Source organism: Colletes latitarsis, chromosome 10 (genome assembly GCF_051014445.1).
Source record: "Colletes latitarsis isolate SP2378_abdomen chromosome 10, iyColLati1, whole genome shotgun sequence".
NCBI classification, from domain to species: Eukaryota; Metazoa; Arthropoda; class Insecta; order Hymenoptera; family Colletidae; genus Colletes; species Colletes latitarsis.
The window spans coordinates 26,151,621-26,175,747 of record NC_135143.1 but is presented as its reverse complement, the minus strand read 5'-3'; the positions used below and the strand labels follow the sequence as shown (position 1 = coordinate 26,175,747).

At 44.9% G+C, this 24,127-nt stretch overlaps 1 protein-coding gene across 4 annotated transcripts in view; it reads right to left on the bottom strand.

The window, feature by feature from the left end:
• Window positions 1-24,127, bottom strand: part of LOC143346796 (uncharacterized) — an 86,917-nt gene that overhangs the window by 48,652 nt on the left and 14,138 nt on the right. For 3 of the 4 annotated variants that reach the window (XM_076775274.1, XM_076775275.1, XM_076775277.1), the window contains exon 3: window positions 20,904-21,046. In XM_076775274.1, coding sequence (XP_076631389.1) covers window positions 20,904-21,046 — 143 coding nt within the window. Of the gene's footprint in view, window positions 1-20,900; window positions 21,047-24,127 lie in introns of all 4 variants that reach the window. The other variant, XM_076775278.1, reaches the window with a different exon arrangement.

The window sequence follows — 24,127 nt, the reverse complement described above, 5'->3', positions numbered from 1 at the left end:
TAGATTCTGTTGTTTTTTAAAGCAACAACTAACTCGTGGTGGGCTCGAAATTGGTCTGAAATGGCGTCCGGGCGGCCAGGTCGGTTTCCGTCGGTGCGTCGACCGATAAGCCCCGTCGACGGAATGGCATCGCAATTGTTATCAGGGTTACGTGCAATTCGTCAGTATTACGCTGGCCTCGCAGCCCGAGAAAGTCAGTCTAGCCAGTGCATTAATTACGTCACTGGACAAAACTCCACCACCGCCGACGCATAACGCGCCTCTCTGTCTCTCTTCTCGTCTCGTGGACTACACGTGCGTCCTTGTTTGTGCACGTGCGCGTTCGTGTGCGCGCGACACGTACCCGAGCAACGGACGATTGCTGCTATCCAGGTGTGTAACGCTGGTGTGGCATTTAAGTCGTTTTACAACGCTGCTCTTGCAACGACACCTATTCACCAACTGCGACTAATCTGCCCTGAGATCGTCCAAAATGATCGTGGACCCCACAACCTTCTCAAATCTTGGTCCCCCCGTGAATTTCACCGTAAATGCACGACTCGTGGACCTAGATCCTCCGACGTTGACCTAGTAAATATTACCAAAGGCCCACGATCTCTCTATTTTCCAAGCATCGAAAGACAAAAGCTGAGACTCCGTGCACCCAATTGCCCTTAATCTCTGCAAATTGGCATTCCATCGAACGAGGGCTCCGCGATACCAGCTATTCCTGGCTCACAATAATGATCCACGAGAGCAACCGACGTAACTTAACTCCAACGTCGCGGGGAAGTGGTTAAAAGGCGCGCACGTACACGTAAAGCCGTGTACAGGTAAATATATCGCAAGTTTGTCGTGCATAAGCGTGGCGCGGGTTGTGCAACCGCTCTGTACGCACGTCAGACAATATACAACACGGTACGCCGACAACGGAGCAGGATTGAATATCCTGTTCAGGCTTATTAGGGCAAGGTGGCCAGCCTTGCCACTTTGATACCGGTATCAGTGATAGCGTAACGCCCGAACGCGGGGCCATTCGGTGCCGTTACGTTTTCAGCTTCTTGCTAATGGCGATCCTCCTCGGGGGAGTTCCGTATAATTCACGGTAATGCGTGATTTATCGGCTTGGACCGTTGAACAAACGACGCCTGAGAGAAAACGCCTTCGTTTCCGAGTCCCCGGGACTCCGTGGCCATTTTATTCGACCCCCCGCGAAAACTCCTCGAACAGAACGTAAAGATGAATAAACACAATGTTTTTATTGCACCGTGAAAGGATAAAAATGGATTTAGAAAGTGGTGTAAATGGCCGGCGCGGCTGTTATAATCCATAACGGTGCACTAACCGCACGGACGAAGTGGAATAATCGAAAGGATTTTTAAATTGCAAAAAATACACAACCGTCGAACATACAGATCCGTGTAAAGATTAAAATAAGCTCCTTCAGTCGTGCTGATGCACATCCGTAAATACGAGTGTTTCGAGTTCAGGAACTCTATAAAGAACGAGCTATTAGATAAAAAGTAAACTCTCGATTCGTAATGAAATGCAATTGTCACGTGACGATCGTTTCCTTCTCTAATGATTTATAGAATCTAAATTAAATGTCTGGAATACGTTATTAGCTCTCCGTCCGCATCCACTTTACGTAATTCATCGTACCGCGTTGCTCGGTGGTCGATTTAAATTTCTAATGGACCGATAAAAAGCCGTCGTCGTATTTTCTTGCAACTTTTCCAACCGGAAAACACGACGGCCGCGATTTGCGCGTTTCCACGCGCCGGCCATTCGTCAACTCCATCATTTTTTCTCCCTTTCGGAGCGCATTAAGCACACTCAGGCCTCTGTTATTTGTTCGGTCAACGATCACGAGATTAGTCGCGGTAATTATTCAACCGCTGTCATCCGACGTGGCTCGTGACAATCAGTCTTGGCTTGTCACGTTCGGCCAGTTAATTATATTAAATTCCGTCGCGTCCGCGCTGCAGAGTCCTTTATCGACGCCGTCGATTTTCTACTTTCGACTTTCTTGCCGTCTTCGATTTTCATTTTCACGTCTTTTCCAAATTCCCCCCTTCCTGCGTTTCAATTATTCGTACGCTCGACGTTCCGCGCTTTAAATTCGCGAAACTTTAATTGCAAACCTTCCAACTCCATCTTTCCATCGGTCCCCCTATCGGTTTAGCTACCTTCTACATTTCCAATCACGAATTTTCAGCGGAATTACGGTAATAAAAATTCCGGGGATCGAAAACCCATCTTCGAACGAGATTACGAAGTCGATGAGTTGCAACGGAATTATTATTGTTACACCGTGACTCGAACCGACTAATTGCCCAATTCGTCGGTTAGGCTTACGTAAAGAATAAACGTTGTTCCATACGCTTGTAGCGTACGATCGAGCCTTGAATATTAAAACAATCGAATTCTCGCGCGCTTATGTTAAACAACCCGATCTCATTGAACCGATTGATAAGCGCGGGAATGACGGAATGTTTCTCTTCGAATCGACGTACAGAATAGCGCAAAAGTGACTTTCCGATTATTATTTATTAATATTCATACTTCGTACGAAATAGCGAACGTTGTAAAGGTGTTATTTACGAGAGGAAAACGTCCGATCCCAATCGACATAAATTTTGCTCCCCCACCGTCAATTAAAATCGTGCGCTTCGGGACCGCGGAGGATCGTAACTTTTTGTTTAAATAATGATTGCCATTTTTACAAAGATCGAGAGTCGTTGGAGCGTGGCCAGGCTTCAGTGGAATAATAAACGCGAGGCAAGTGGGTACGCTGCAACAAAGAGCCTTTCTACCGTGCTTAGACCGTGGCATTATTATTTATTTATAGCGTCATTATGTTGTCTCTATTGTTGTTGCGGCTTGAGCGTATGGTAAATGTTGACCGGGTCTCCTTTCGTCCTCGTGCCCTCCCCCCCTGCCTTCGCCCCCTCTCCCCACCTCGCGCTGGCGTTCGTTCGAGCCACGATCGGGAATACATAATTATCGAACGTTTTTGCCGGCAACGGAACTCAAGGACGATGCATGCGTATTTTTTCTTCCATGAACAATTATAATAGACGGGGCAGGAAATAATTACAAAGTCCCCAAGCGGCGTGAGAATAAATCATCGACCGACGCTTCGATGATCGAACACGGAACGTCCGGAGAATCGGTAGACGAATTTCCACGATTTTTTGACAAGTTGTTGGAACACTCTACGAAGTTATTTTCATACGTGGATGAGGTCCATGCATCGAAGAAACGTCTAAAAAAATTTTAGAACGGTTAGGCGTTCGGAAATATTAGCAATTCCAGGAAAATGGATGCGACGACCGGTAGACGAATTTCGACGATTTTTTGACAAGTTGTTGAAACATTCTACGAAGTTATTTTCATGCGTAGATAAGGACAATGTGTTCAGGAAGTGTCTAAAAAATTGTAGAACGGTTAGGCGTTCGGAAATGTTAGCAATTCCAGGAATTGCGAAACTCCGCGAGAGGAAAATCGATGCGACGACGCGTTAGTTTATTCCGACCGGAGGCGAAGTAAAAGGCACTCTTGTAACAAACAGATTGACCGTCTTAATGAGTCTGCTCTTAGATTAATATTTATCGTAAATGGCTTTTATCGGCAGTTATTTATATCGGTCGCCGCTCACGTGCTTATCGATACACGTGTTTGCCGTAGAAGCTGTTGTGTACCTACATTCTGCACGCCATTTATTTACAGCGAGAGTCCCAGAGACGTTTTAATGATGAGAATAGTAAGTGTATCTTAGCGGCGAAGACCATGACTGTCACCCGGAATAGCTGTTGCGCCTTCGTTCGCCTTTATACAGCCGCGATAAATAACGTTTGCCGCGGTTGCAGCAACTCCGAGGCCCCGAATCTGAGACGCGACTGCCGTCGTCTTCTACTCAAATCCACGGCAAATATTTCCCGGGGACTAGCAATTTCGAAAAGTTGAGCAAGATAGAGAATTCACTTTTGCAAATTTAAAAGTGAGAAGATCGTAGCACTCGTTAACCCCTCAACGACCACGCCCGAGTCTGACTGCTTTGAAAAGCGATATTTGTTTAATCTAACGTTTCAAAGGATGACAATATTTGTTTTCAATACAACAAAAATCGTATTTTCATACAGCTTAGAAACATCACCAATAAAGAAAACTGATCTTTCTTGGTTAACCCGAACAATTTGAGCGTTAAGGGGTTAAATAGACAGCGTTTCAGTCTTGTAATACGAAAGTACAGGGAAAATATGAGTCCGTCGATGGTAGAAACGCGCGCGATTCCAGCGATTCCTCGAGAGAAGGACGAGGCGACCGCGAAAGCATCGTCGGATAGCGTTTAATCGGAGTTCGGTGTCCGAGTTCAAAGCGGTCGTCACGCCGTTTATTCAGTCGCGCGACTAATCGCAGGGACAGGCGCGAGCGAGCGCGAGCACGCGCTCGCTTATCGCTGGAAATTGCTGCTGCGCCTACGTTCGCGTGTGCACCGGGACAGAGGCGATAAATAACGGCCACGGCGGCCATTACTTGTCGCTCACCCTCTGGCACGGCTGCTCCTGGGGGTGCGCGACCATCGCCACCCTCGCGTGCAATCCATTTTCCTACTTTCCAGCGGAAATATTCGGCGTATGGGATCGATCAGCAACGGGAGCACGACCGTCATCCACCTTTTCCCTGAATCCAATTTTCGCTCGAAAACTGTTGAATATTTATTTGCTAAATAAACACGACAAAGTATCGACCTAAGTATGTATTTAATTAATGTAGTTTTCTGCTAAACGAGCTTGAAACTCGGAAAAAAGAAAGGTGTCCCCCTCAGGTAGTACTGACCTTTCCAAGGGAGGGGACTGCACCAATGGTAACAAATTTTCATTAAATTATTAATTCCTTGACAAATAATAGGATTGAAACCAATTCTGTCTGAATGAAATGAGAATACGTCCATGGAACCGACGAGAGTCGAAATAGAAATTCGTTTAAGTGGAATTTCGCGACTGTGGTCAGACGCGCTGCTAAATCGCGACCAGCGTCGATCGATCGAACGATAGAACGAGATCGATATTTTACCATTTCGATTACGATACGGTCGAAGAGACAACACGGATCGAGCGCCGTTGCTTAATTGCGCCGCGGCGTATTACTTTCGTTTCTGCTTTTTGTCTTCATTAATGGCACTCCGTTTCCCATTCGGGCCATTATTAGCTACGATAGCGCGGTCGTGTTACGGTTCGCGGAAGGAGTCGCTGCACTTTTCCCCGGTGAACGTATTATTTCGTCAAGTGTACTTTCGCGAGCGCACCTGAGGGGTCCTTGAATCGCACCGGCGATAAATCGCTCGCTGCCCGGCACGAGTTGCATTGTCACGATTTCGCGAACGAAAATAGAACGCACGGTGTTCTCTTTCGTGGAATTGCGATTAATTCTTATTAAAAATGAAACGCATATCAAGGAATTCCTCAAGAAATATTCGAGGTGATTTTCGACTACTTTCGAGACAATTCCGACAATTCCAACGGAATCGAAGGAATTCCAAAGCGAAAGCTTGGGGAAAAAAATTAGGACCGAACGAGACGATTTTACCTCGGCGTCCAGACGTCCAGACGTAGCGACGACAGCGCCGTTCCAGCGCCAGCGGGGACGCCATGCGTCCCGACGGGCGTCCTGATTGGCCGACGCGAGGCGTCTGCGCGGTTTTCCGCCCGTATTGACTTTGCACCCTTTCCCTCGTTGCTCCGTTTCCTCCCTCCAACTGTGTCGCTCGAGAGCCTTGTGCGCGCTCGCGCACGCCTAAATTCTCCCCCTCTCCCCCTCTCTTTGCCCCTGTTCCATCGTCTTTTTCGTCGACGAACTCCCTTATTCCCGTTTCCACGTCCTCCTCGTATCCCCGTTGCTCCCCGTTTCTCATTCCCCTGGCGCACACTCGCGCACACGTACACCAACCTTCGCCCCCTCCCTTCGCGTTTGCCCCCCCCCCTTCTCGCTCTCAAGCTCACCACGCGTCCCCTAGGAAGACTGCGAGCGCGCAGGAACAAAGGACCAACGCGGAACGAGCGCGGAAGCACCCACGTGGAGGGGCGGGGGGAGTGGAAGCACAAAGGAAGGTGACTCGGTTCACGGGTAACGTACGAAACCCGCGACCACGAAGGGGAAGCATCGCGAGGCGAGGGGAACGGCCGCCGGGGGAAGGAGTGGGGGTCAGGCTACACGCGAGGCGAGTGTCTTACAATTGATTTTCACGCCAGTTTGATTTATTCGACCGCGCCACCGGCTGCCGCGTTTTTCGTGCCCGCGGGCCCCAGCGACGGAGGAGTCATCCGACCAGTCGGCCTACACCACCCCCTCCCACTCCAACCGTTCTTCCCCCTATCTTCCTTTCTGCCTTCGCGTCCCCCCTTCTGCTCGTCCTAGCCAAGATTTATGGACTTCCAGGACGATTCTTTCTAGATCGACGAGACCCTTTTTCTGGTGGCCCGATTCCGGAGAGTGGACCCCGAGATCGCTAACGCTTCCACAATTTTTCAACATAATCTCTATAAGCACTTCCAGCCCTGCTTGTTTTTAAACCGCTAATCAACGTGGAATTCAAACGTTTGCGACGGAACGTAGAAAAGAGTAAAAAAAAAATGTCCCTAGGTAGGCGTAGTCGCGACTAGCGAGACTGGTTGGTTCGAGGGCGCAATTGTCGGAACGAAATAGTCGCGACGACTGGATTGGCCATCGAGACGAGGACCGTAGAGATTGTCGGGGATATTGCAGCGACGTCGCGATTTTCTGGAACTATTCTCCGTCGTCCGGCACCGGCGAAAACGTTTCGCAGATATTGCGATGCTCCTCTTTCAACTCGAATTGACTTTTAAAATCTTTCCCCGGAGGATGCGACGCGATAGGATCTTCCATCCACTTCGCGACTGCTCTTCCATACACACGAAGCGATAAGGGGATCTGAAATTCAACGGTAACCCCCGTCCTCCCACTTGCAGAAACTCCCTGACAAACTTAGTAACTTTTCTCGTCTATGCTAACAATCTCCAAAGAACTAAAACGAGGTTTTGCAACAAGCAAACACAATCGTTTTTCCATTCGCGTTCAAAGAATCAAACCATATTCTGTACACTCTTTTAATATTCGAAACTCCTAATTACTTACATTCTCCATATTTTCAATTTCCTCGTAACTATTTCGACACGCTATTCTGATGAAATTTAGAAAGAATTGTAATCGTTCGATCTATCTATTTATCGGACGCTTTAGGTAAGCTTCCGTGCGCTGGACTCCCCAAATCGTTCGTTTAAGCGACGGGGGATAACAAATGTCCCTAGAATCGTTCACGGAAAAATAAACAGATACGCCAGAGCGGCGGTGGTACGTTTCTCATGGACATTTCGATATTTCTCGTCGTTCAATTTTATCCAAGCGGCAGAAGGACCGCCGAAATCGAGTCCACCCCAAGCAGGGATCTACCCTCTACATGGGAAGGACGGGATGGGATTGGTCCTTGATTGCTGGAGGGGTCGTTTCTCGGACACGGGTGGGATACATCGAGATCGCGGCCAATGATAGCGAGCGCAGCTGCCCTGGGGAATCTACGAATCCTTCTCCGGAGATCCAGAGCCCTTTCGACTAGAAGGGGGAGGGCTGGAAGCCTGAAGCCTCCCAACGACGATAGGACTCGGGATTACATCTACCAACCCCCTTTCATGCCGGCCATCAACCCTAACTGTTACCCTGGTGTCAAGAAACGGCTACATCTCGCTTAATGACACTCGAATACAGGAAATAATAACTGGGGTGGTTCCAGAGAGTAAACAAGCTTCTCTCTACTTACCCCTAAACCAGAATGATTCCTCAAACGCTTAAAGTAAAACTGTTAAATGTGATTTTCTTTCGTTTATCCGACCACGCGTTTTGCAAACTATGGGTCCGATACGAACATTTTCTTGCGCTCCACGGATTAATTATTTATTTCTCGATGGGGGAATATGGCTGTAAACTGCGCCCGACACGGAATACCGAGCCGGCGCACGCGAGAAAAATTCTTTCGTACTTTCTCGCGTGGTTATGGCCGCGCGGGTTTCACGCGCAAAATCCTGGCCCCCGTTTCCTTTGTGCTACAATGTTTCGACGTAGGAAGCTTGAAAATTTCAACCGTAAATTGCTGTAATTTTTTCGCCAGCTTTCCTCGCGATTCCGCGCCGCGACTAAGTTTCTCGATGTGAAATTGCTACTCTTTTCTTCCTTTTTTCGAACATTAAGAACGATACAAATCGCGACCTCGACAGCTCCACGCTAATTAATGCTCTTTGCCCCCCGTGTATTCGTAGTTCTCGAACAGAGAAGAAAGAATTAGGTATTAAAATGTAATAACACGTTTCATTCCCAGCAAATCCGACGCTGGTAAAAACTGATAGCAACGGATTGACTGAACGGAACCGAATTACCTCGAACGCGAGGTAAATCAATTTCAAGTCCGTCGCTTGTACGGCACGGTAGTTTATCGAGCGGTCGATTGTTTCTTTGTGTCGGTGAATGATCGATCGACTTGTCGGACAGTCGAAACTGGTCGTCCAATCGCGGCGTGCCGAATCTTAAGTAGCCAGGTCGCACGAGAAAAAAACCATGTATTGTTCGAGGTAACGGTGTCCGCCTTCGACTCTTATTATCGCGCTGATTGGGATTAAAATCCGATCTACTATTTCTCTAGAAACTTCACTTTCGCAAAGGCAGATCCGTAAAATAATAAATAATCTTCAGCCTCGGATTCAAAATTTCAGCCCACTGGCTGAAACACCTAATTTGCAAGCACATAGAAAAAAAATTATAATGTTCCAAACTGGAGAATTCAAAATGGCGGAGTGGAGAAATTTTCACGTGTGAAGGCGACTTTAGGTGATCGAAAAAGGGAGACGAGTCAATTCAACCATCGAAATTTCAGCCCACTGTCTAAAAAATTGAATTTACAGGTGTCTAAAAAAAGAATTGTAATGTTCCAAACTGGAGAATTCAAAATGGTAGAGTGGAGAAATTTTCACGTGTGAAGGCGGCTTTAGGTGATCGAAAAAGGGAGACGAGTCAATTCAACTATCGAAATTTCAGCCCACTGTCTAAAAAATTGAATTTACAGGTGTCTAAAAAAAGAATTGTAATGTTCCAAACTGGAGAATTCAAAATGGCGGAGTGGAGAAATTTTCACGCGCGAAGGCGGCTTTAGGTGATCGAAAAAGGGAGACGAGTCAATTCAACTATCGAAATTTCAGCCCACTGTCTGAAAAATTGAATTTACAGGCGTCTGGAAAAAGAATCGCGAACGTTCTAAACTCGAGAATTCAAAATGGCGGAGTAGTGAAATTTTCACGCGCGAAGGTGACTTTAACTTATCGAAAAAGGGAGACGAGTCAATTCAACTATCGAAATTTCACCCCACTGTCTAAACAATTGAATTTACAGGCGTCTAGAAAAAGAATTGCAACGTACCAAACTCGAGAATTCAAAATGGCGTGGAGAAATTTTCACGCGCGAAGGCGGCTTTAGGTGATCGAAAAAAGGAGACGAGCCAATTAGATGGGCGTGCGTCGAAATAAATAAAAGAAATAGATTCAACCTCGAAAAAGAGATGGAGGGGAAAAGGGCGAGTAACGAATCGTCCTAACCTATTAACTTGTAAATTGCTTCCGACTGTTGGTGCGGAGGGGAACGCGCAATACAGGTCGCGCATAAATTCGCGAAATAAATCGTGGCGCTTGTCGGCTGGCAAAACGAGACGCGCGACAAAATTATTGGCTGGCGTTGATCGGTGGATCTTTCGTAAAGATCCGACGGATCGCTCGTACGGCGGGGGGAAAAAATCCTCCGCGACAATACGGGATCGGCAATATGGCCGAAATTTCACCAGGGACCTCGGAGCAGTTTCATTAAAATTGCAAATCGGTGAAACGGTCGACAGTCGCGGCGGCGGTCGTCATTCTAATTCCTGATTCGACCGTTTGATAAGATTCCGGGATTCTAAGACACCGAATGGCGACGATTTTTGTGGAGACGAAACCTGTTCTTTAGTAGGCAACAAGCCTCGTTTGTTAATTGTTCGTTGCAGCGACAAACTAACATTTTATTCGCGAAGATCCCCATTATCAAAATATCGAGCAACGAACATTATTCTAGGGGATTTGTGTACGTTCTTGTAATGAAATCGTGGCGATACAGAAATCTAGGGAATTCCTGGTTTAATTTATTTATTAACTTAGACACGATCCACAATCTTACAATCCTAAGCGATTTGAAACGCTGATTATAGAATTTTCTAGTATCGAAGAGCCCCAGATCGTGGTACGGGCGTCGATTAACGGCAAAGAACGAACGCTAGGGGGAAAAAGAGGCCGCCAGAGAGCGCAAGGATCGCGAGGTGGGGGAGAAAGAGGCGCGAGACAAGAGTGGCGGCGATCTCGACGCGGACAGCGACGTATTCAAAGTGTGAACGGATGCAAATCTCGTCTCTCATGAGCGGAATTTTCAAGGAAGCTGAAAGATGGATGGAGCACGGCCGCCGGCACCGGACAATACGACGACATTTGCATCTGGTACATAATTCAGTCGCCGTTTCTGCCCCGGACCACGACTGCGTGTGCTGTTCATAAACCACCGGTGGCGATCTCACGAAATCCAGGAGGCTCGCTGACTAGGGAAATGACGATGCGCCTTCCTTTTTCCCTTGCCGTCTCTCTTCCTCTCTTTTCCTTTACGCTCGCGCGCGCGACCGTTCGAAATTTATTCCAGTGAATTTTAATGGACCACAGCCGCGCTCTCCCGGATCGTTACGCTATCCTTTTGTTCCCCGTGATTATAATTAACCAGCGCTGTACGTCGGGATTTAATTATTCCATGCGGCGACGGTACCCTCCGATTGGATAATCTAGGGATTTTTTTCCAACGTGGTCGATCGAAACCCAAGCAGAACCCGAGGGAAACCATCCAGCGTCGGATGGATCGAAGGTTAACCGCTTCCTTCGCCGAGGATCGCGAGTCGAATTTTCATAGTGACTTTTCGGGACGATCTAGAGACTTTTAGTAGATGGCCCTCGATCAAGGCCAAGCATCGATGCTAAACCCAGTGAGAATCGATCGCAATCTCGTCGAACGATCAATTTCTAGTGACTTTGCGCGGTCATCGAAGACATTCTCTAGTAACTTTCGACGCCAGGCGTTTCGCGGCAGATTCGAATCGTTGCTTCGCCGCGAATAATTTCCATAATTAATCCCGATCGCGTGGAAAGTAGCTGCGAGTCGCACGAACGGATGAGCTCGCGTTGTCGGGGGAAAACTCGATTCACTTTCGGTCCCAGTCACACCGTACGAGGGAAATTTCTTGGGTGGAGGTGGAAAATCTGCCGGCGCTTTCTCGTAACCGCTCCACCGGTCGAGAAAACGAATTCGAGGGCAACGACACACGAGTCCAACTCGTCTCGCGGATCATACGCAGGCACAATGCTCGACGAGATCCGTATCTTGGATCTCAGACACCTAGCGCGGGTATTGTGTCCCGCGAAGGTAAACGACATTTTTTTTTTTTAATGGAGCCCCTCTCTTTTGGCCTCGCGAACGGTCTCGGAACGTTTCGATATCATTTTCTGGCATTAGAGATCGATCGACGCGAGCAATGATACGTCAGAATTCGATGGGATTAAGATTAGTAGACGCAATAGGCCCTAAGGATATCTTTAGACCCCCCGTTGTCAAAACGAAAGCAACAGTGGATTTTGCAATTTCATACGGTAGAACTTGGTTTCTAACGAGGCCATTCATTTACAATTTGATAACATATCAAAGTGAAATCGTTAAAACATCAATTTTACCAATCGTAAATAAGAATATTTGAAATTGCGTTTGTCGGAGAAAGATTACGTGCAAGACGGTTTATTTATAAAAACGTTATCCTCCAAGGTTCGACCGTACCATTATTTAGCAAACAGTGAGTGAAGGATTTCTTAAAATAAACAAAATGGGCGCCTGTGTGACGATTATGCCTTACGGACAATGTAGGCCAACGCCTCTCGTTGCTTGCATTTTTCTTCGACTCTTCTTTCGCTCCAAGTTTCTCTTTTGTGCGAACTGTGAATCGTGGGAAGGGGTTCGGTTCAAGATGTCGAGGATGAACGGTTTGCCCTCTCGGAGCAACGAATGCGGAGTCGTTGGCCGATCTCTGCTCGCGGACGCCATTCGATGGCGCGTGGCTCTCGCGATGCAAAAACAATATGGAAATATTAATATCTTCACGTATAATCCTCTTCCGGAATTGAAGCCATTTTTGTACTCCGAATCACGACCAGAAAACAGTATTTATAAAAAAAGACTAGTACGATCGATTCTACTAAACTGTTATACAAGGTTCGACTATTCCTAGTTTCCCTTCGTGGAAAAGTAACACATCAATCTTACGTCAATTTCTTGAGTAACCAATTGCATGAATGATCGGGAGAAGATCTATTACATGTACGTCGCATGTGGTTTATGCATGACGGTGCACGGTTACATTTCAGCCGAGCAGGGCGGTTCTTCAACGATTTTCTAATAGATCTATAGCTCCTACGGAACTTACTGTCTTCTAAAATAGATCTCTATTTTCGCTGCCACTCGTTAACCGTTTCTTCGTCGAACCTGTCGATATCGAGATGGCAAAAAATTGGACGACTGCCTGGAATGTTTAACAGGTTGAAAAACTTTACGAAAATAATCGACTGCACGCTGTCGGAGTACAAAAATTACTATAACAGTAGAATCGAATGGAGCACACGTCTCTACGAACTCTTTTCATTGTTTTTGCGCACTGAATCGACCACCGCCACGTGTTACGGTACACTCTGTACACTTAATTATAGTCCGTGCATGAAATACATGTCTGCCATCGTTTCCTGGTTTGAATACTTATCCATTATTCTAACACACGCGTTATGGGAATATCAAGTGCCCCTGGCAAGGGAACGAATTAGGACGGTTATAAATACTTGTCGATTTTCTATCGAGAATTAATGAAATTCGAAACTTACAATCTTCCGAATTTGTCTGTCTCGTGCAATTGTTCTTAGGTGAACATACAGGGTGTGGGTCACTGAATATCGTCATTGAAATTTGTGTCATTATTCTTACGCGTAGAATGTTTCAGATAAAGTTGAATGGTTTCGGGAGGGGCACATTCTGATGATTTTATGGCATCAATTGATGCTTCTTAATATTCTTTACGAGAAAGTATTAACCTACTTATGATAAAAAATCATTAATTTAGGAGATACTTTAATTTTAATATTGTTAGAAAATCGTGACTCTTTCGTCAATATTATAAATTTAATTTACATTACACTTCCTGCATCGACAATACTTGCTTTCTTGCTTAATGCTTTGTCTACGATTTTATTCAACGACGTTATGACATGTAAACATTTGAGAATAGTTCTACTTGAAAAATAAGTACGCTGACTACCATGGTCAATACGAGAGACCGTATACACAGAGTGAGTGAATCACAAATCTATCGATTCGGAAAATGTGATGTAAATGGCCGTCACAATAAAACCTTTTCCTCACAATTTCCTAATAACATTAAAAGTAATATATCTCCTAAACTAATGATTTTTTATCATGAATATCGAGGAGCAATAAAAGGATTGCAATAAAAAATATATGATTTCATTTAGGAAATCGTTGTGACCTTCATATGTCTTCTACATATCCACTTACAAGAAAACTAATATCAAAATATGCCCCCCTCGAAACCATTCAACTTCATCTGAAATATTTTTTAACACTAGATTTACGGACTGAGCCAATTTGACTCATTTAGAATTTTCAACCCTGGGAAAAATTTTAATAGGGGATTCTAGAGGCCAAAATAAGACGAAAATCAAGAATACCAATTTGTTGATGGAGGCTTCGTTAAATAGTTATTAACAAAAATTCAAAAATTTCAAATCGTTCTGGAAAAATTATTTTCGGTTGCGAGGGTCAATTACAATCATTTTTGGTGAATAGACATACCTCCGAAATCCTATCCAATTTTGAGAAAAAAATTGGAGTAGGTGCATAAATTTTTGGGCAAAAATGAAAAATTTCAAATCGTTCTAAAAAAATTATTTTCTGTTGTGGGGATCAATTACAATAATTGTTGGTCATTAGACATATCCTCGAATTCCTACGCACTTTCGAGAAAAAAATTCCTTACCTAAAATATAATTTTTGGCCAGAAATGTTTGCCCGAAATTTCATGCAAATCTTTAAAATGCCATAAACTTCTGAACGGATTGACGGATTTTAATGTTTAAAAAAGCAAACTACGCGTATTTTGGTGGAGAATCTGTACAAATCGCAAAAATATTCGAAAAGTTGGTCCTTGATCCCGCAAAATGAGAAAAACCCCATAAAAATGGTCCAATTTTCAAACAGCCATAACTCCTACAATTGTGAATATATTTCAATGAAATTTTTTCTGAAGTAAAGCTCATAGGTACCTACAAAAAAGTATTAGAGAACTTTTTTATAGGACGTCAAACAAAATTACTAAAAATGAAAAACGAATTCTTAAGAAAAATCGACAGGGGGTAGGTGCCTAAATTTTTCGACGAAAAAAAAATTTTCCAAATCGTCCTGAAAAAATTATTTTCGGTTGCGGGGGTCAATTACGATCATTTTTGGTGAATAGACATACCCCCGGATTCCCACCCACTTTCTAGAAAAAAAATTCATAAGAGGCGAAACTTTAAACGTTAATAACTTTTTAACAAAGCCTCCATCAACAAATCGGTATTCTTGATTTTCGTCTTATTTTGGCTTCTAGAATCCCCCATTGGCCGAACACTCTGTATAATCAACATCCGTAAATCTAGTGTTAATAACAACACAAAATTAAATGGCAATATGCAATGTTCCACCCCGTATATCGAGCACGTTTATTCGAATTTATGGGACGTCCAGGTTGAAAAATTCGTTACCGACGCCGCGTTTTTCGAAATCCTCCCGACGGACGTGCGACGCATCCCCGATCCGCCATTTCCTCGACGTCGTAGCACCAGAATTCCACCGCGAGCGCGTAAAAAAGTCGAGAGGCCACGGGCCCGGGGGCCTATTCCTCGGTCTGAAAAATTCCACCAAGGGGTTAACGGGTCCCGCGAGCGTCGCTGGCGCTTCTGTGGTCGCTGGAATGTCCAGGAACGCCCGGAGGACCGTAACTCCGACGAGCACGGCATTGCACGGCGTGGCATGGCGCGCGATAAGGATCGCCAGGACGAGAAAAGAAAAGGGAGAGCGTGTAGGACAGCCGTTAACGAGCGATTCCACGCAGAAGGTTAGCCCCCGCCTCCTCGTCCCACCGACCGGCTTCCTCTTCCTCGCCCAGGATCGTCGATCTTCCCGAGCTGACGTCCTCGAGGATTCAACGACGTCTCAAAAATTTCGATCCCTCGATCTCCGGCTGGGATTTCCTCCCGTTTCTATCGCCTCGATCTCCCGTATTTCCTCCCCTCAAACGCGGAATTCATTTTTATTTTCGCCGTATCTCGTCGAGCGGTAAAAGGAACAGTCGCGAATCGAAAATTCGTTGATGCTTTGGACGCGAGCCGCCATTAGATCGTCTCGAAAGGGGGTGAGCGCCAGCAGGGGGAGGCAGAACGTGCCCCAAAGACGGAAAAGAAAAAAGTCAGCTGTTCCCTGCCTATCTTCCACCCGTTAAGGGGAGAGAGTAGAATTGTAAAACGAAAAGTGATATTTGACAATTTTTTTACAGCATAAGGGTTTGATGAAACTTTTCGCTACTTTTCATATGTATTCTTTAACATTTCACGATACAAATATTTTGTTTTCGTTACGTTTTATCGACTTTGGATGAAATAATAAATGTTTATTCCTTGTGTCGACGGCGTTAATCGCAGAGATCTAGAATACAAAATCGAACGACATTTTGTTCATAATAGTACTACGCGTTGTATGAATTAAAATACAAAAAATACAAAATTTTTAGTAAATCGGACAAAAATTGACTGATTTATTGAGCCCCACAGTTTGCGTTTAACTTATCGCTCTAGATTAAATACTCTTGGTCTACAAAGCTATCTCGATCAAAACAAGAGTGTCAAATGAGTGTTCCGAAATAAAGAGCAGCTTTACATTTACAAAATTTTACTTCAATACTTCAGGTCATTCTTAAACCCCCAAACGTTAAAAAGATTTTCTCAATTCGTCACAGTGGTTACCTCCCTTAACGCGGAATTCACTTTTATTTTCACTGTATCTCGACGAACGATAAAAGGAATCGAAAATTCGTTGTTTTCGACGCGAGCCGCCATTAGATCGTCCCGAAAGGGGGTGAGCGCCAGCAGGGGGAGGCAGAGCGTGCCCCAAAACGAAACAGAAACGAAGAAACGACCGAGAACCGACTGGAAAGGAAAAAAAGTCCCGAAAAGTTCCCAGCTGTTCCCTCCTGCCTATCTTCGCGGCGAATCAAAGATGGCGTCGGCTGGTTGTCAGCGTCGGAGGGGGTCAGAGAGGAGAGGGGGGGTTTCAACCCTTGCTATCTGGCCCATCAGGGTTCTTTCGTGCGCACGGTCGTACAGCACACGTTAATAATAACGCTCCGACTGGAATTTCCGTGGAAGAGACACGTCGACACAATGTGCGTTTTCACGTTACGTGCGCCGCGGACTTTATTATTTTGGAAATAGGCAGGGGGGAGGGAGGGGTTGCGTACCTGGCGGTGCTGACCATTGTTTTCGTAGATCGTATCGGCGATCCTCTTTCTCTCCTTACGACGCATCTGTGACCCGATTCGCTCCCATGCTCGCCCCGTAAAAACGCGACATATTGTGCGAAACACATGTGGGACCCTCCTTTTTCGGCCCCCGGGGGTTGGAGGGGGCTGTTCTCGCTGTTTCACCCCTAGCTGGGCTCGTGAAAGACACTCGGGGGTCGAGGGCCCGGTTAATCGAACGGATTTAAACGGTGGCGCTTCTCGTTTCTAATTACTAGACTGAGGATGTTTATGCATTTATGGGAAATTTTCATTCTCAAAAAATTACGGAATGCACTTGACGTTAGGTTTACAGACGCTCGTTGTGTACACAGTTACATTAAAATGGAGTTTTTTTTTAATTAGGGTACACATTCACATCCTTACGTTAATTAAATTCAACATAAATTGCTCATGCATCAAATTGACACGCTTCGTAAACCTAGTGTTAATATGCAAAAATATGAGAAATACTTCTATTTAGGTTTTGAGACAACCCTCTAGAAAGCTCCAATTTCGTTAATCCTACTAATAAAAATATCAATTTGCATGGAGATCTTCAGCCTAGTAATTACTATTCTACTTTTATAGTACAGACGTAGTAGAGCAAATATGAAAGATTCTCTAAAAGAAATCGGTGTCGTCGATGACCAACCAGAAACAGTTTGACGGCGGGAAAGAAAATAGGGTCGAATACGAATTTCCTGCCACGCCTCACTTCGATACCAATTACCGAACCTGAGCGAAGTAATCGATTGTCCGGCGCGGTCGTTTCGTGCGATCGGGGACAAACTTTCGGTCGGCCAGTCCATTATTAAAACGCGAGAGAGAAACGTAGCCCGGGGGATAAAAAGAACGCGCGGGAACACGACGAAGGAAGCCAGTTACACCGGGGACGCGAAGAAAATTACAGTACCGGACGAAATGTGACACGCGCGCGACCGATAAATCGACGCCCGGCAGTTTGAACCGATACATATTTTATTGGGCCCGTTGCGTCGATCCGATGGATCCACGGGTGTGCGTCTCCCCGGATGACTGATAGGTGGGCGGGACCGTTCAACGTCCTGTCATAATATTTGAGCTCTCCTCTCGGACGCCGAAAATCATGCAAAGTTCCCCGAGCTTTTCGGGAGGCTCCGCGACCCGCGTCGAGAAAAACAACGGTCGGGGCCTCGATCGACTGGCAAAGGATCGCAAAAACGCGGCGATTAATAAATCCGAGCGGCGCGTGTGACGGCGTAATTAGAAAAATGATGAGGCAGCGTCTAGAAAAAGCATGAAACCGTCCGGTCTCGCTCTACCAACTGCGGGAGAAAGTACCATGGAGAGCGATAGCTATTCGCGTTTGCATCCACGGAATGCAACAAATATTATTTACCACAATACCGATCTATCGCGATTCTTCGAATACCCGGGATTCTAATCGTCTGACGCAGCTTCGTTTTTTTTTTTTTTCTCTGCAACACGAAACCCATTAGCGTTCCGCAACTTTCCCTCGGAGCGACTGTTATTTTTCCATAAACGAAATTTCACTTTCCGCGGCTTGCAAACACGCTCTACATCGTGAACCAAGAATTCTCTTAATTCGATTCAAATTTCAACGGAGCTACGATGCCGTCTTCGACGATTGTTCGGTGAATATCAGAATTTCTTACGGACTGGAATTCCTACGGAAGGACGAGGGACTGGATTTTGCATCTGGGAACAAGAACGAACGGAGGCTGATATCGGATTTCCGCGGCGTTGTATCGGACGAAACTATTCCGTCTGCCGTAGGTGCCAGGCTGCTCGACGAAAATAGATCGAATTCACACGAGCTCTACGAGCCGATCGCACGAAACACCCCCGCAGCCACCCTTTGAGCTATCGATCTGCCGACGCTCGCCCGATACCCTCTAATCCTGGTTCGATGTCGAATTTCCATTTCTAACGCGTTCGAATAATTCTCGTGGCACTTGCTATACCCGTACGCTTCGCTTCCGTTCGTAGGAAGCTCCGTTATAGTTTCGATATTTTATAACAAAACAGTTCACGATCTCTAGATGAAGGGCTACGTACGATAGTTGCTCTATTTTTATTCTTTATAGCTACTGTGTTCCGCTATAACTGGGAATAGATTGTTATATTGCATGTTATAGTACTAGTTATAGCAAAGTGAAATCATATTATAATATATTATGAATGCTCTGCTTTCGTTCAAAGGAAGTTCCATTAAAATTTCGATATTTTATAGCAAAACAGTTCACGATCTCTAGATGAAGGGCTACGTACGATAGTTGCTCTATTTTTATCCTTTATAGCTACTGTGTTCCGCTATAACTGGGAATAGATTGTTATATTGCATGTTATAGTACTAGTTATAGCAAAGTGAAATCATATTATAACATATTATGAACGCTTCGCTTTCGTTTAAAAGAAGCTCCGTTATAGTTTCGATATTTTATAGCAACATGGTTCACGATCTCTAGATGAAGGGCTATGCATGATAGTTGCTCTATTTTTATCCTTTATAGCTACTGTGTTCCGCTATAACTGGGAATAGATTGTTATATAGCAAGTTATAGTACTAGTTATAGCAAAGTGAAATCATATAACATATTATGAACGCTTCATTTTCGTTCAAAGGAAGCTCCGTTATAGTTTCGATATTTTATAGCAAAATCAGTTCACGATCTCTAGATGAAGGGCTACATACGATAGTTGCTCTATTTTTATCCTTTATAGCTGCTGTGTTCCGCTATAACTTGTTATAGTACTAGGAATACCAGAATAGAGTCACGTTATAGGCCTCAATCAACAAATTAGTATCCTTGATTTTCGTCTTATTTTGGCCTCTAGAATCTCCCATTAAAATTTTTCTCAGGGGTAACCGAACACCCTGTATAGTACTTTTTATAGTAGAATAGAAGCCATATGCTACAAGACTGCACATTATAGCAATACAGTATTTTATAGTACATGTTATAGTAATATAGCAGGATACGTCAGAAAATAGTTCACAATACAACAAGTGAAAACTGATTCTGTCATTCTGCAGTCTATAAAATAGTAGTTATTGGCGTGGTTCTATACATAAACCCGAGCAGTCGAACTGCAAACCTTTCGCCAGCGAACGTGACACAGCGAATCCCTATCGTCACGACGGAACTCCCGACGAGTCTTCCTGTGCCTTTTACAAGCCATAACGGACGCGGCCAGGCGTTGTCCACCGATCAGAGGGAAGAGGGACCGTATATATTAATCGTCGTGTACAGGAAATTAACTTGGCCTTGTTTTATCATGCATTCTGATGACTGCATCTGCGTATCGTAAGAAACGTATAACGCTCTGGTGTTCCGCGCGCGCGTATTAATTATGTGCGACTCGGTATGCCGCGAAGGAAACGATCAAGGACGCGCACTTTTACGAGACGGCCAGGTGCACCGGTGCTTTTCTGCGAATCGTCCCGTCGACCCGGAAACACCAATTGGATATCGATAAAATTCTCGACTCGGGACTCGAAACTCGGCCGCACGAAACAAGTTCGATCACAAGGAACGAGTAGACTTTTGGCGCTCGAAAAAATGCAAGCTCTTATTATAATAAAATAAAATTTACCTAAAATGGAACTAGTCGGAGTCCTGTAATCTCAAAGGTAGTTAAAGTTATCACCGGTACTAGATTAGTTAAAATAAAAGTCTAGATGCGTTAGATTTATCACTCTGGAGCCTCGAAATATCGTAAATATCATTACACCTAATTATGTACTATTGAAAGATGAGATGTTGGCACACTATCAAATCCCTTCCACTGTTTAGATTCTTCAACCTTGGTTCTTGATCGACTTATCCAATAATAACCAAGTACCTGAGAAGTGGAGGGGATTAGGTGGATCCCACATAGTAGCCATCAGTTCGTCTCTGAATAGTACAGAACGAGAATTGCAGTTTGCGTCCGATCGCCTAGCAACAGGCGCCTCCGTAATAACCTGACACATCCTCTCGATGGCGCGTAAAAATTGGTCCCAAGTGCTCGAAGCCAGATACCAGTTTGCGTACCGTGGACGAGGCTCGTTCCTCTAACGACTGTCTTCGATCCTTCTCGTTGAAATAGTCGCGGTACCGACGAATATCATTCGACGGTGAAATGATTCAGCTTAGGTACTTACCAGCCGTCGTTTTGGCTTGATGAGGGGTCGATTCTGGCCGTTCATCTTGTAATAAAGCCCGCAAGCGTTGCAGAGGTAGTGTCCGGTGCCGTCCCGTCTCCAGAGCGGCGTCGACGTCGCGCCGCAATTCACGCACTCGCGACCCTCTATTGGAATTGCACCGAAGGAAACAACGATTGTAATTAGTGGATCGTAGAGCCACGAGCATGTATGGAGAAGCTACACGTTTATTGCTCGTGATAACGCCAGACTGAATTCTACGCGCGGGCGAACCGACTCGGATTCGCTTATATCGACCGATGAACATTTTCTTATCGAGAATTCGGTCTGGCTGCTGCTGTCACGGGCGTGGTCTGAAAGCACCCGCACATTGGCTCTTCGAACATTTGGAATTGGAAGCCCGAATTGGAGCTCCGAATCTTTGAATATTCTCGTTCGTAACGCGCAGAGAGTTTGGAAACGGACGTCGAATGATGAAAAGTTTCGAAGAGCCAGCGTGCTCGACACAAAAGTACAATTTACAAATTCGGTGGTGAAACTCGCATGCAGTTGCAGACATACCATATCAAGCGATTACCAGAGCAAAAGCAGAGTCTCTTTAGGACCGTGGGCGTTCGAAGGACTCGTGGATCGAACACGATCGTCCGATAGCGGCTTGTTAATAGCAAGGACAACTTTTCAGACTGAATCGGAGAAGAAGGGAAAAGAGAAGACCTGCATCGTTAGTCTACCCCCCACCAGACAGCACAAGGAGCGAGGATAGGACCCCAAACCTCCAGACTTTGATTACTTTAAACAAATCTTTTTTTTTTTAATGAATATGTAAAAACGATTCGATTTATTTTTGTTCCTTGTTCTTAACCTCGTAATCGTACCTTTGGATTTTTTATTTTACTTACTTACTTCCGGTTCTCGTAGACGAGTTAAATATCAATCGTGTCTTGATATGTAAATAATTCTTATTTTGTCGTTTGTTTAAAATCAGTCTGGAAATTTTGGAAACGGAGGGTAAAAGGAGTCGTCGAAGGATAAGAATATTTCCCGAGCCGTGAATTCCGCGTCTCTCGAATCGTCCTTCGAGCTGCATCCTCCTCGGGATTTAACCGAACGTCGGCTATTACTGGAAAAAATCTCTATGTAAAATTTCTTCCAGACATTTAGAAACGTGACCCGGAGAAACGAGATCATTTGTCGAACGCGATCGACGTGGCCAAAAATAAACTTTGATAAAGAAAAGAAACGACGCTTCTAAGTCCTAATATCCTGTAATTTTCAATATCTCTTAGTATCGTTCGAAAGACCGAATCGATAATAATTAATTGAAAGTCGGAGTTCTTAAATCACTGGTGCAAACACATCGTTGACAATTTCTTCTTAGAAAATTGATATCGAAGCACGGTTGGTAACGAATTACTCGAGCGTTATCGACATTTGATCGTACCAGTCCCATTACTAACGGCTAATGTATTCCGCATACGTTTTGCATGCGTTTCTCATAAATAAATGCATAAAATCTGCTATTACAGAAAAACACAGACTGCTTACGAGAACCGAGACGAGATTTACTAAACGTTCAGAGCCGGGTGGAATTTCGACGGAAACGCGAAAGAACGAGTCCGATGAAGCCAGTCGCGTCTCGTGCCGTTTTTGCCATAAACGGGTGAATTATGATCCGGCACAAAGAGGCCATCGTTCCGTCGCGAATTCTGCCCGCCATACGAATTCCCTCTTTCGGAATCGCATCTCGAAGTTTCAATAAAACCAGCCACTATTGACTTTCCGTCCGAAGCGTGGAAGTCATCGAATCTTTCTTGGGTTTCCGACATTTTCGGGTTTCCCGTCCAGCTCTAGCGTCCCTCTGGAAAAACCGTGCTCTAAAGAGGAAACCTCCCGTATCGCGACCATATCACGAACCGTGGTTTGCAATTACTTCGGCTAGTAATTGAATTAAAAACCGCGAAACGTCGGAAGGAAAGCTAATGCAACGACGGTGATTAATTAAGATTTCCACTTCGTTCCTTGACAGTTTAGACGTTCCATACGGAACACAATGTTCGCCGAGCTCGTCAATAGTTGATTTAATAGAATCGATATTTCATTTACTTTGATAGATTAATACGAATTACTCGAGGATTAAAGTTCTTAGGAGAGTTTTAATTTCGCGGAAAATCGTATGTTCCTTCTAACAGGCAGCCTTAAAGAGGCTGATATATCCACGGAATCGTCTGGCTTCACCGTCATCGAGGCTAGCGCACACAATGTGTATATGTGTGTGTGTGTGTGTGTGTCGTAAGTCGATTTAATTAGCGGACTTCCACGCCGCGAAGTCGGGCCATTGTTCCCGGAATTAGGATTTTTACCACGCCGTCCTTGCCGCAGACCGACTATTATTACCGCAATCAACGTATCCGGCATTTTTCAACCGTTTCATTCCCATTCTTGCCTCTCCTTTACCCTGCTTTTAGTCTTCGTTTTAATATCAATTCCACCCCCCCCTCTTCGATCGACCTACATTTTCTGTTTCACGACGTGCTTTGCACCAGTGATTCGAATTTTATCGAATCGGTGAAAAAAATCGGTTGAAAATTTCACCTATCGCCCCGACGAAACGTTTCCTCGCGCGAGAAAGTCGCGCGGAAAAATCGTCGGTCCGCAGACTCATCTCGAGAGGGAGATTCCTTTTGCTGTGACAAAACCAAAAAACGTCAGCATGTAGCCACACCACATCGAGAAAAAAAATACGTGTGTGCTCTTTCGCGGCTTGTGTGGATATGTGATTAACACCTGGTGTATTTATAAAATGTACGTATATCTATACAGACAGCAAGATATATAAATACAAGTGATACAGGATTAAGTCACCAGAAAGAGGACCCCCGAACGTCTCTGAGACTTTTCCAGCCGTGAAAGATCTTGCCAGAAGCTAAAATCGAGCAAAAATTTTTACTAAATTTTCAACTTTGTAAAAATTTCGATCCTTAAACATTCCGCAGACTCTTCATTCTTTAAGGAATTAAATAATAGTATAATAGTTGATGTATGAATAGTATTACTGGAAATGTTTTTAATAGAGGCTACAGATTTGGAAAGTCTGATGAAAATAAAATTGTTTTCATCGAAATGGCTGATGTTTCGAGTCTCTGACAAGATATTCCGGTTGCTTAAGAATGCGAGGGACATCATGGAGTTCCTATTTCAGGTGTCCCACTCTGCACATCGACGTTCCG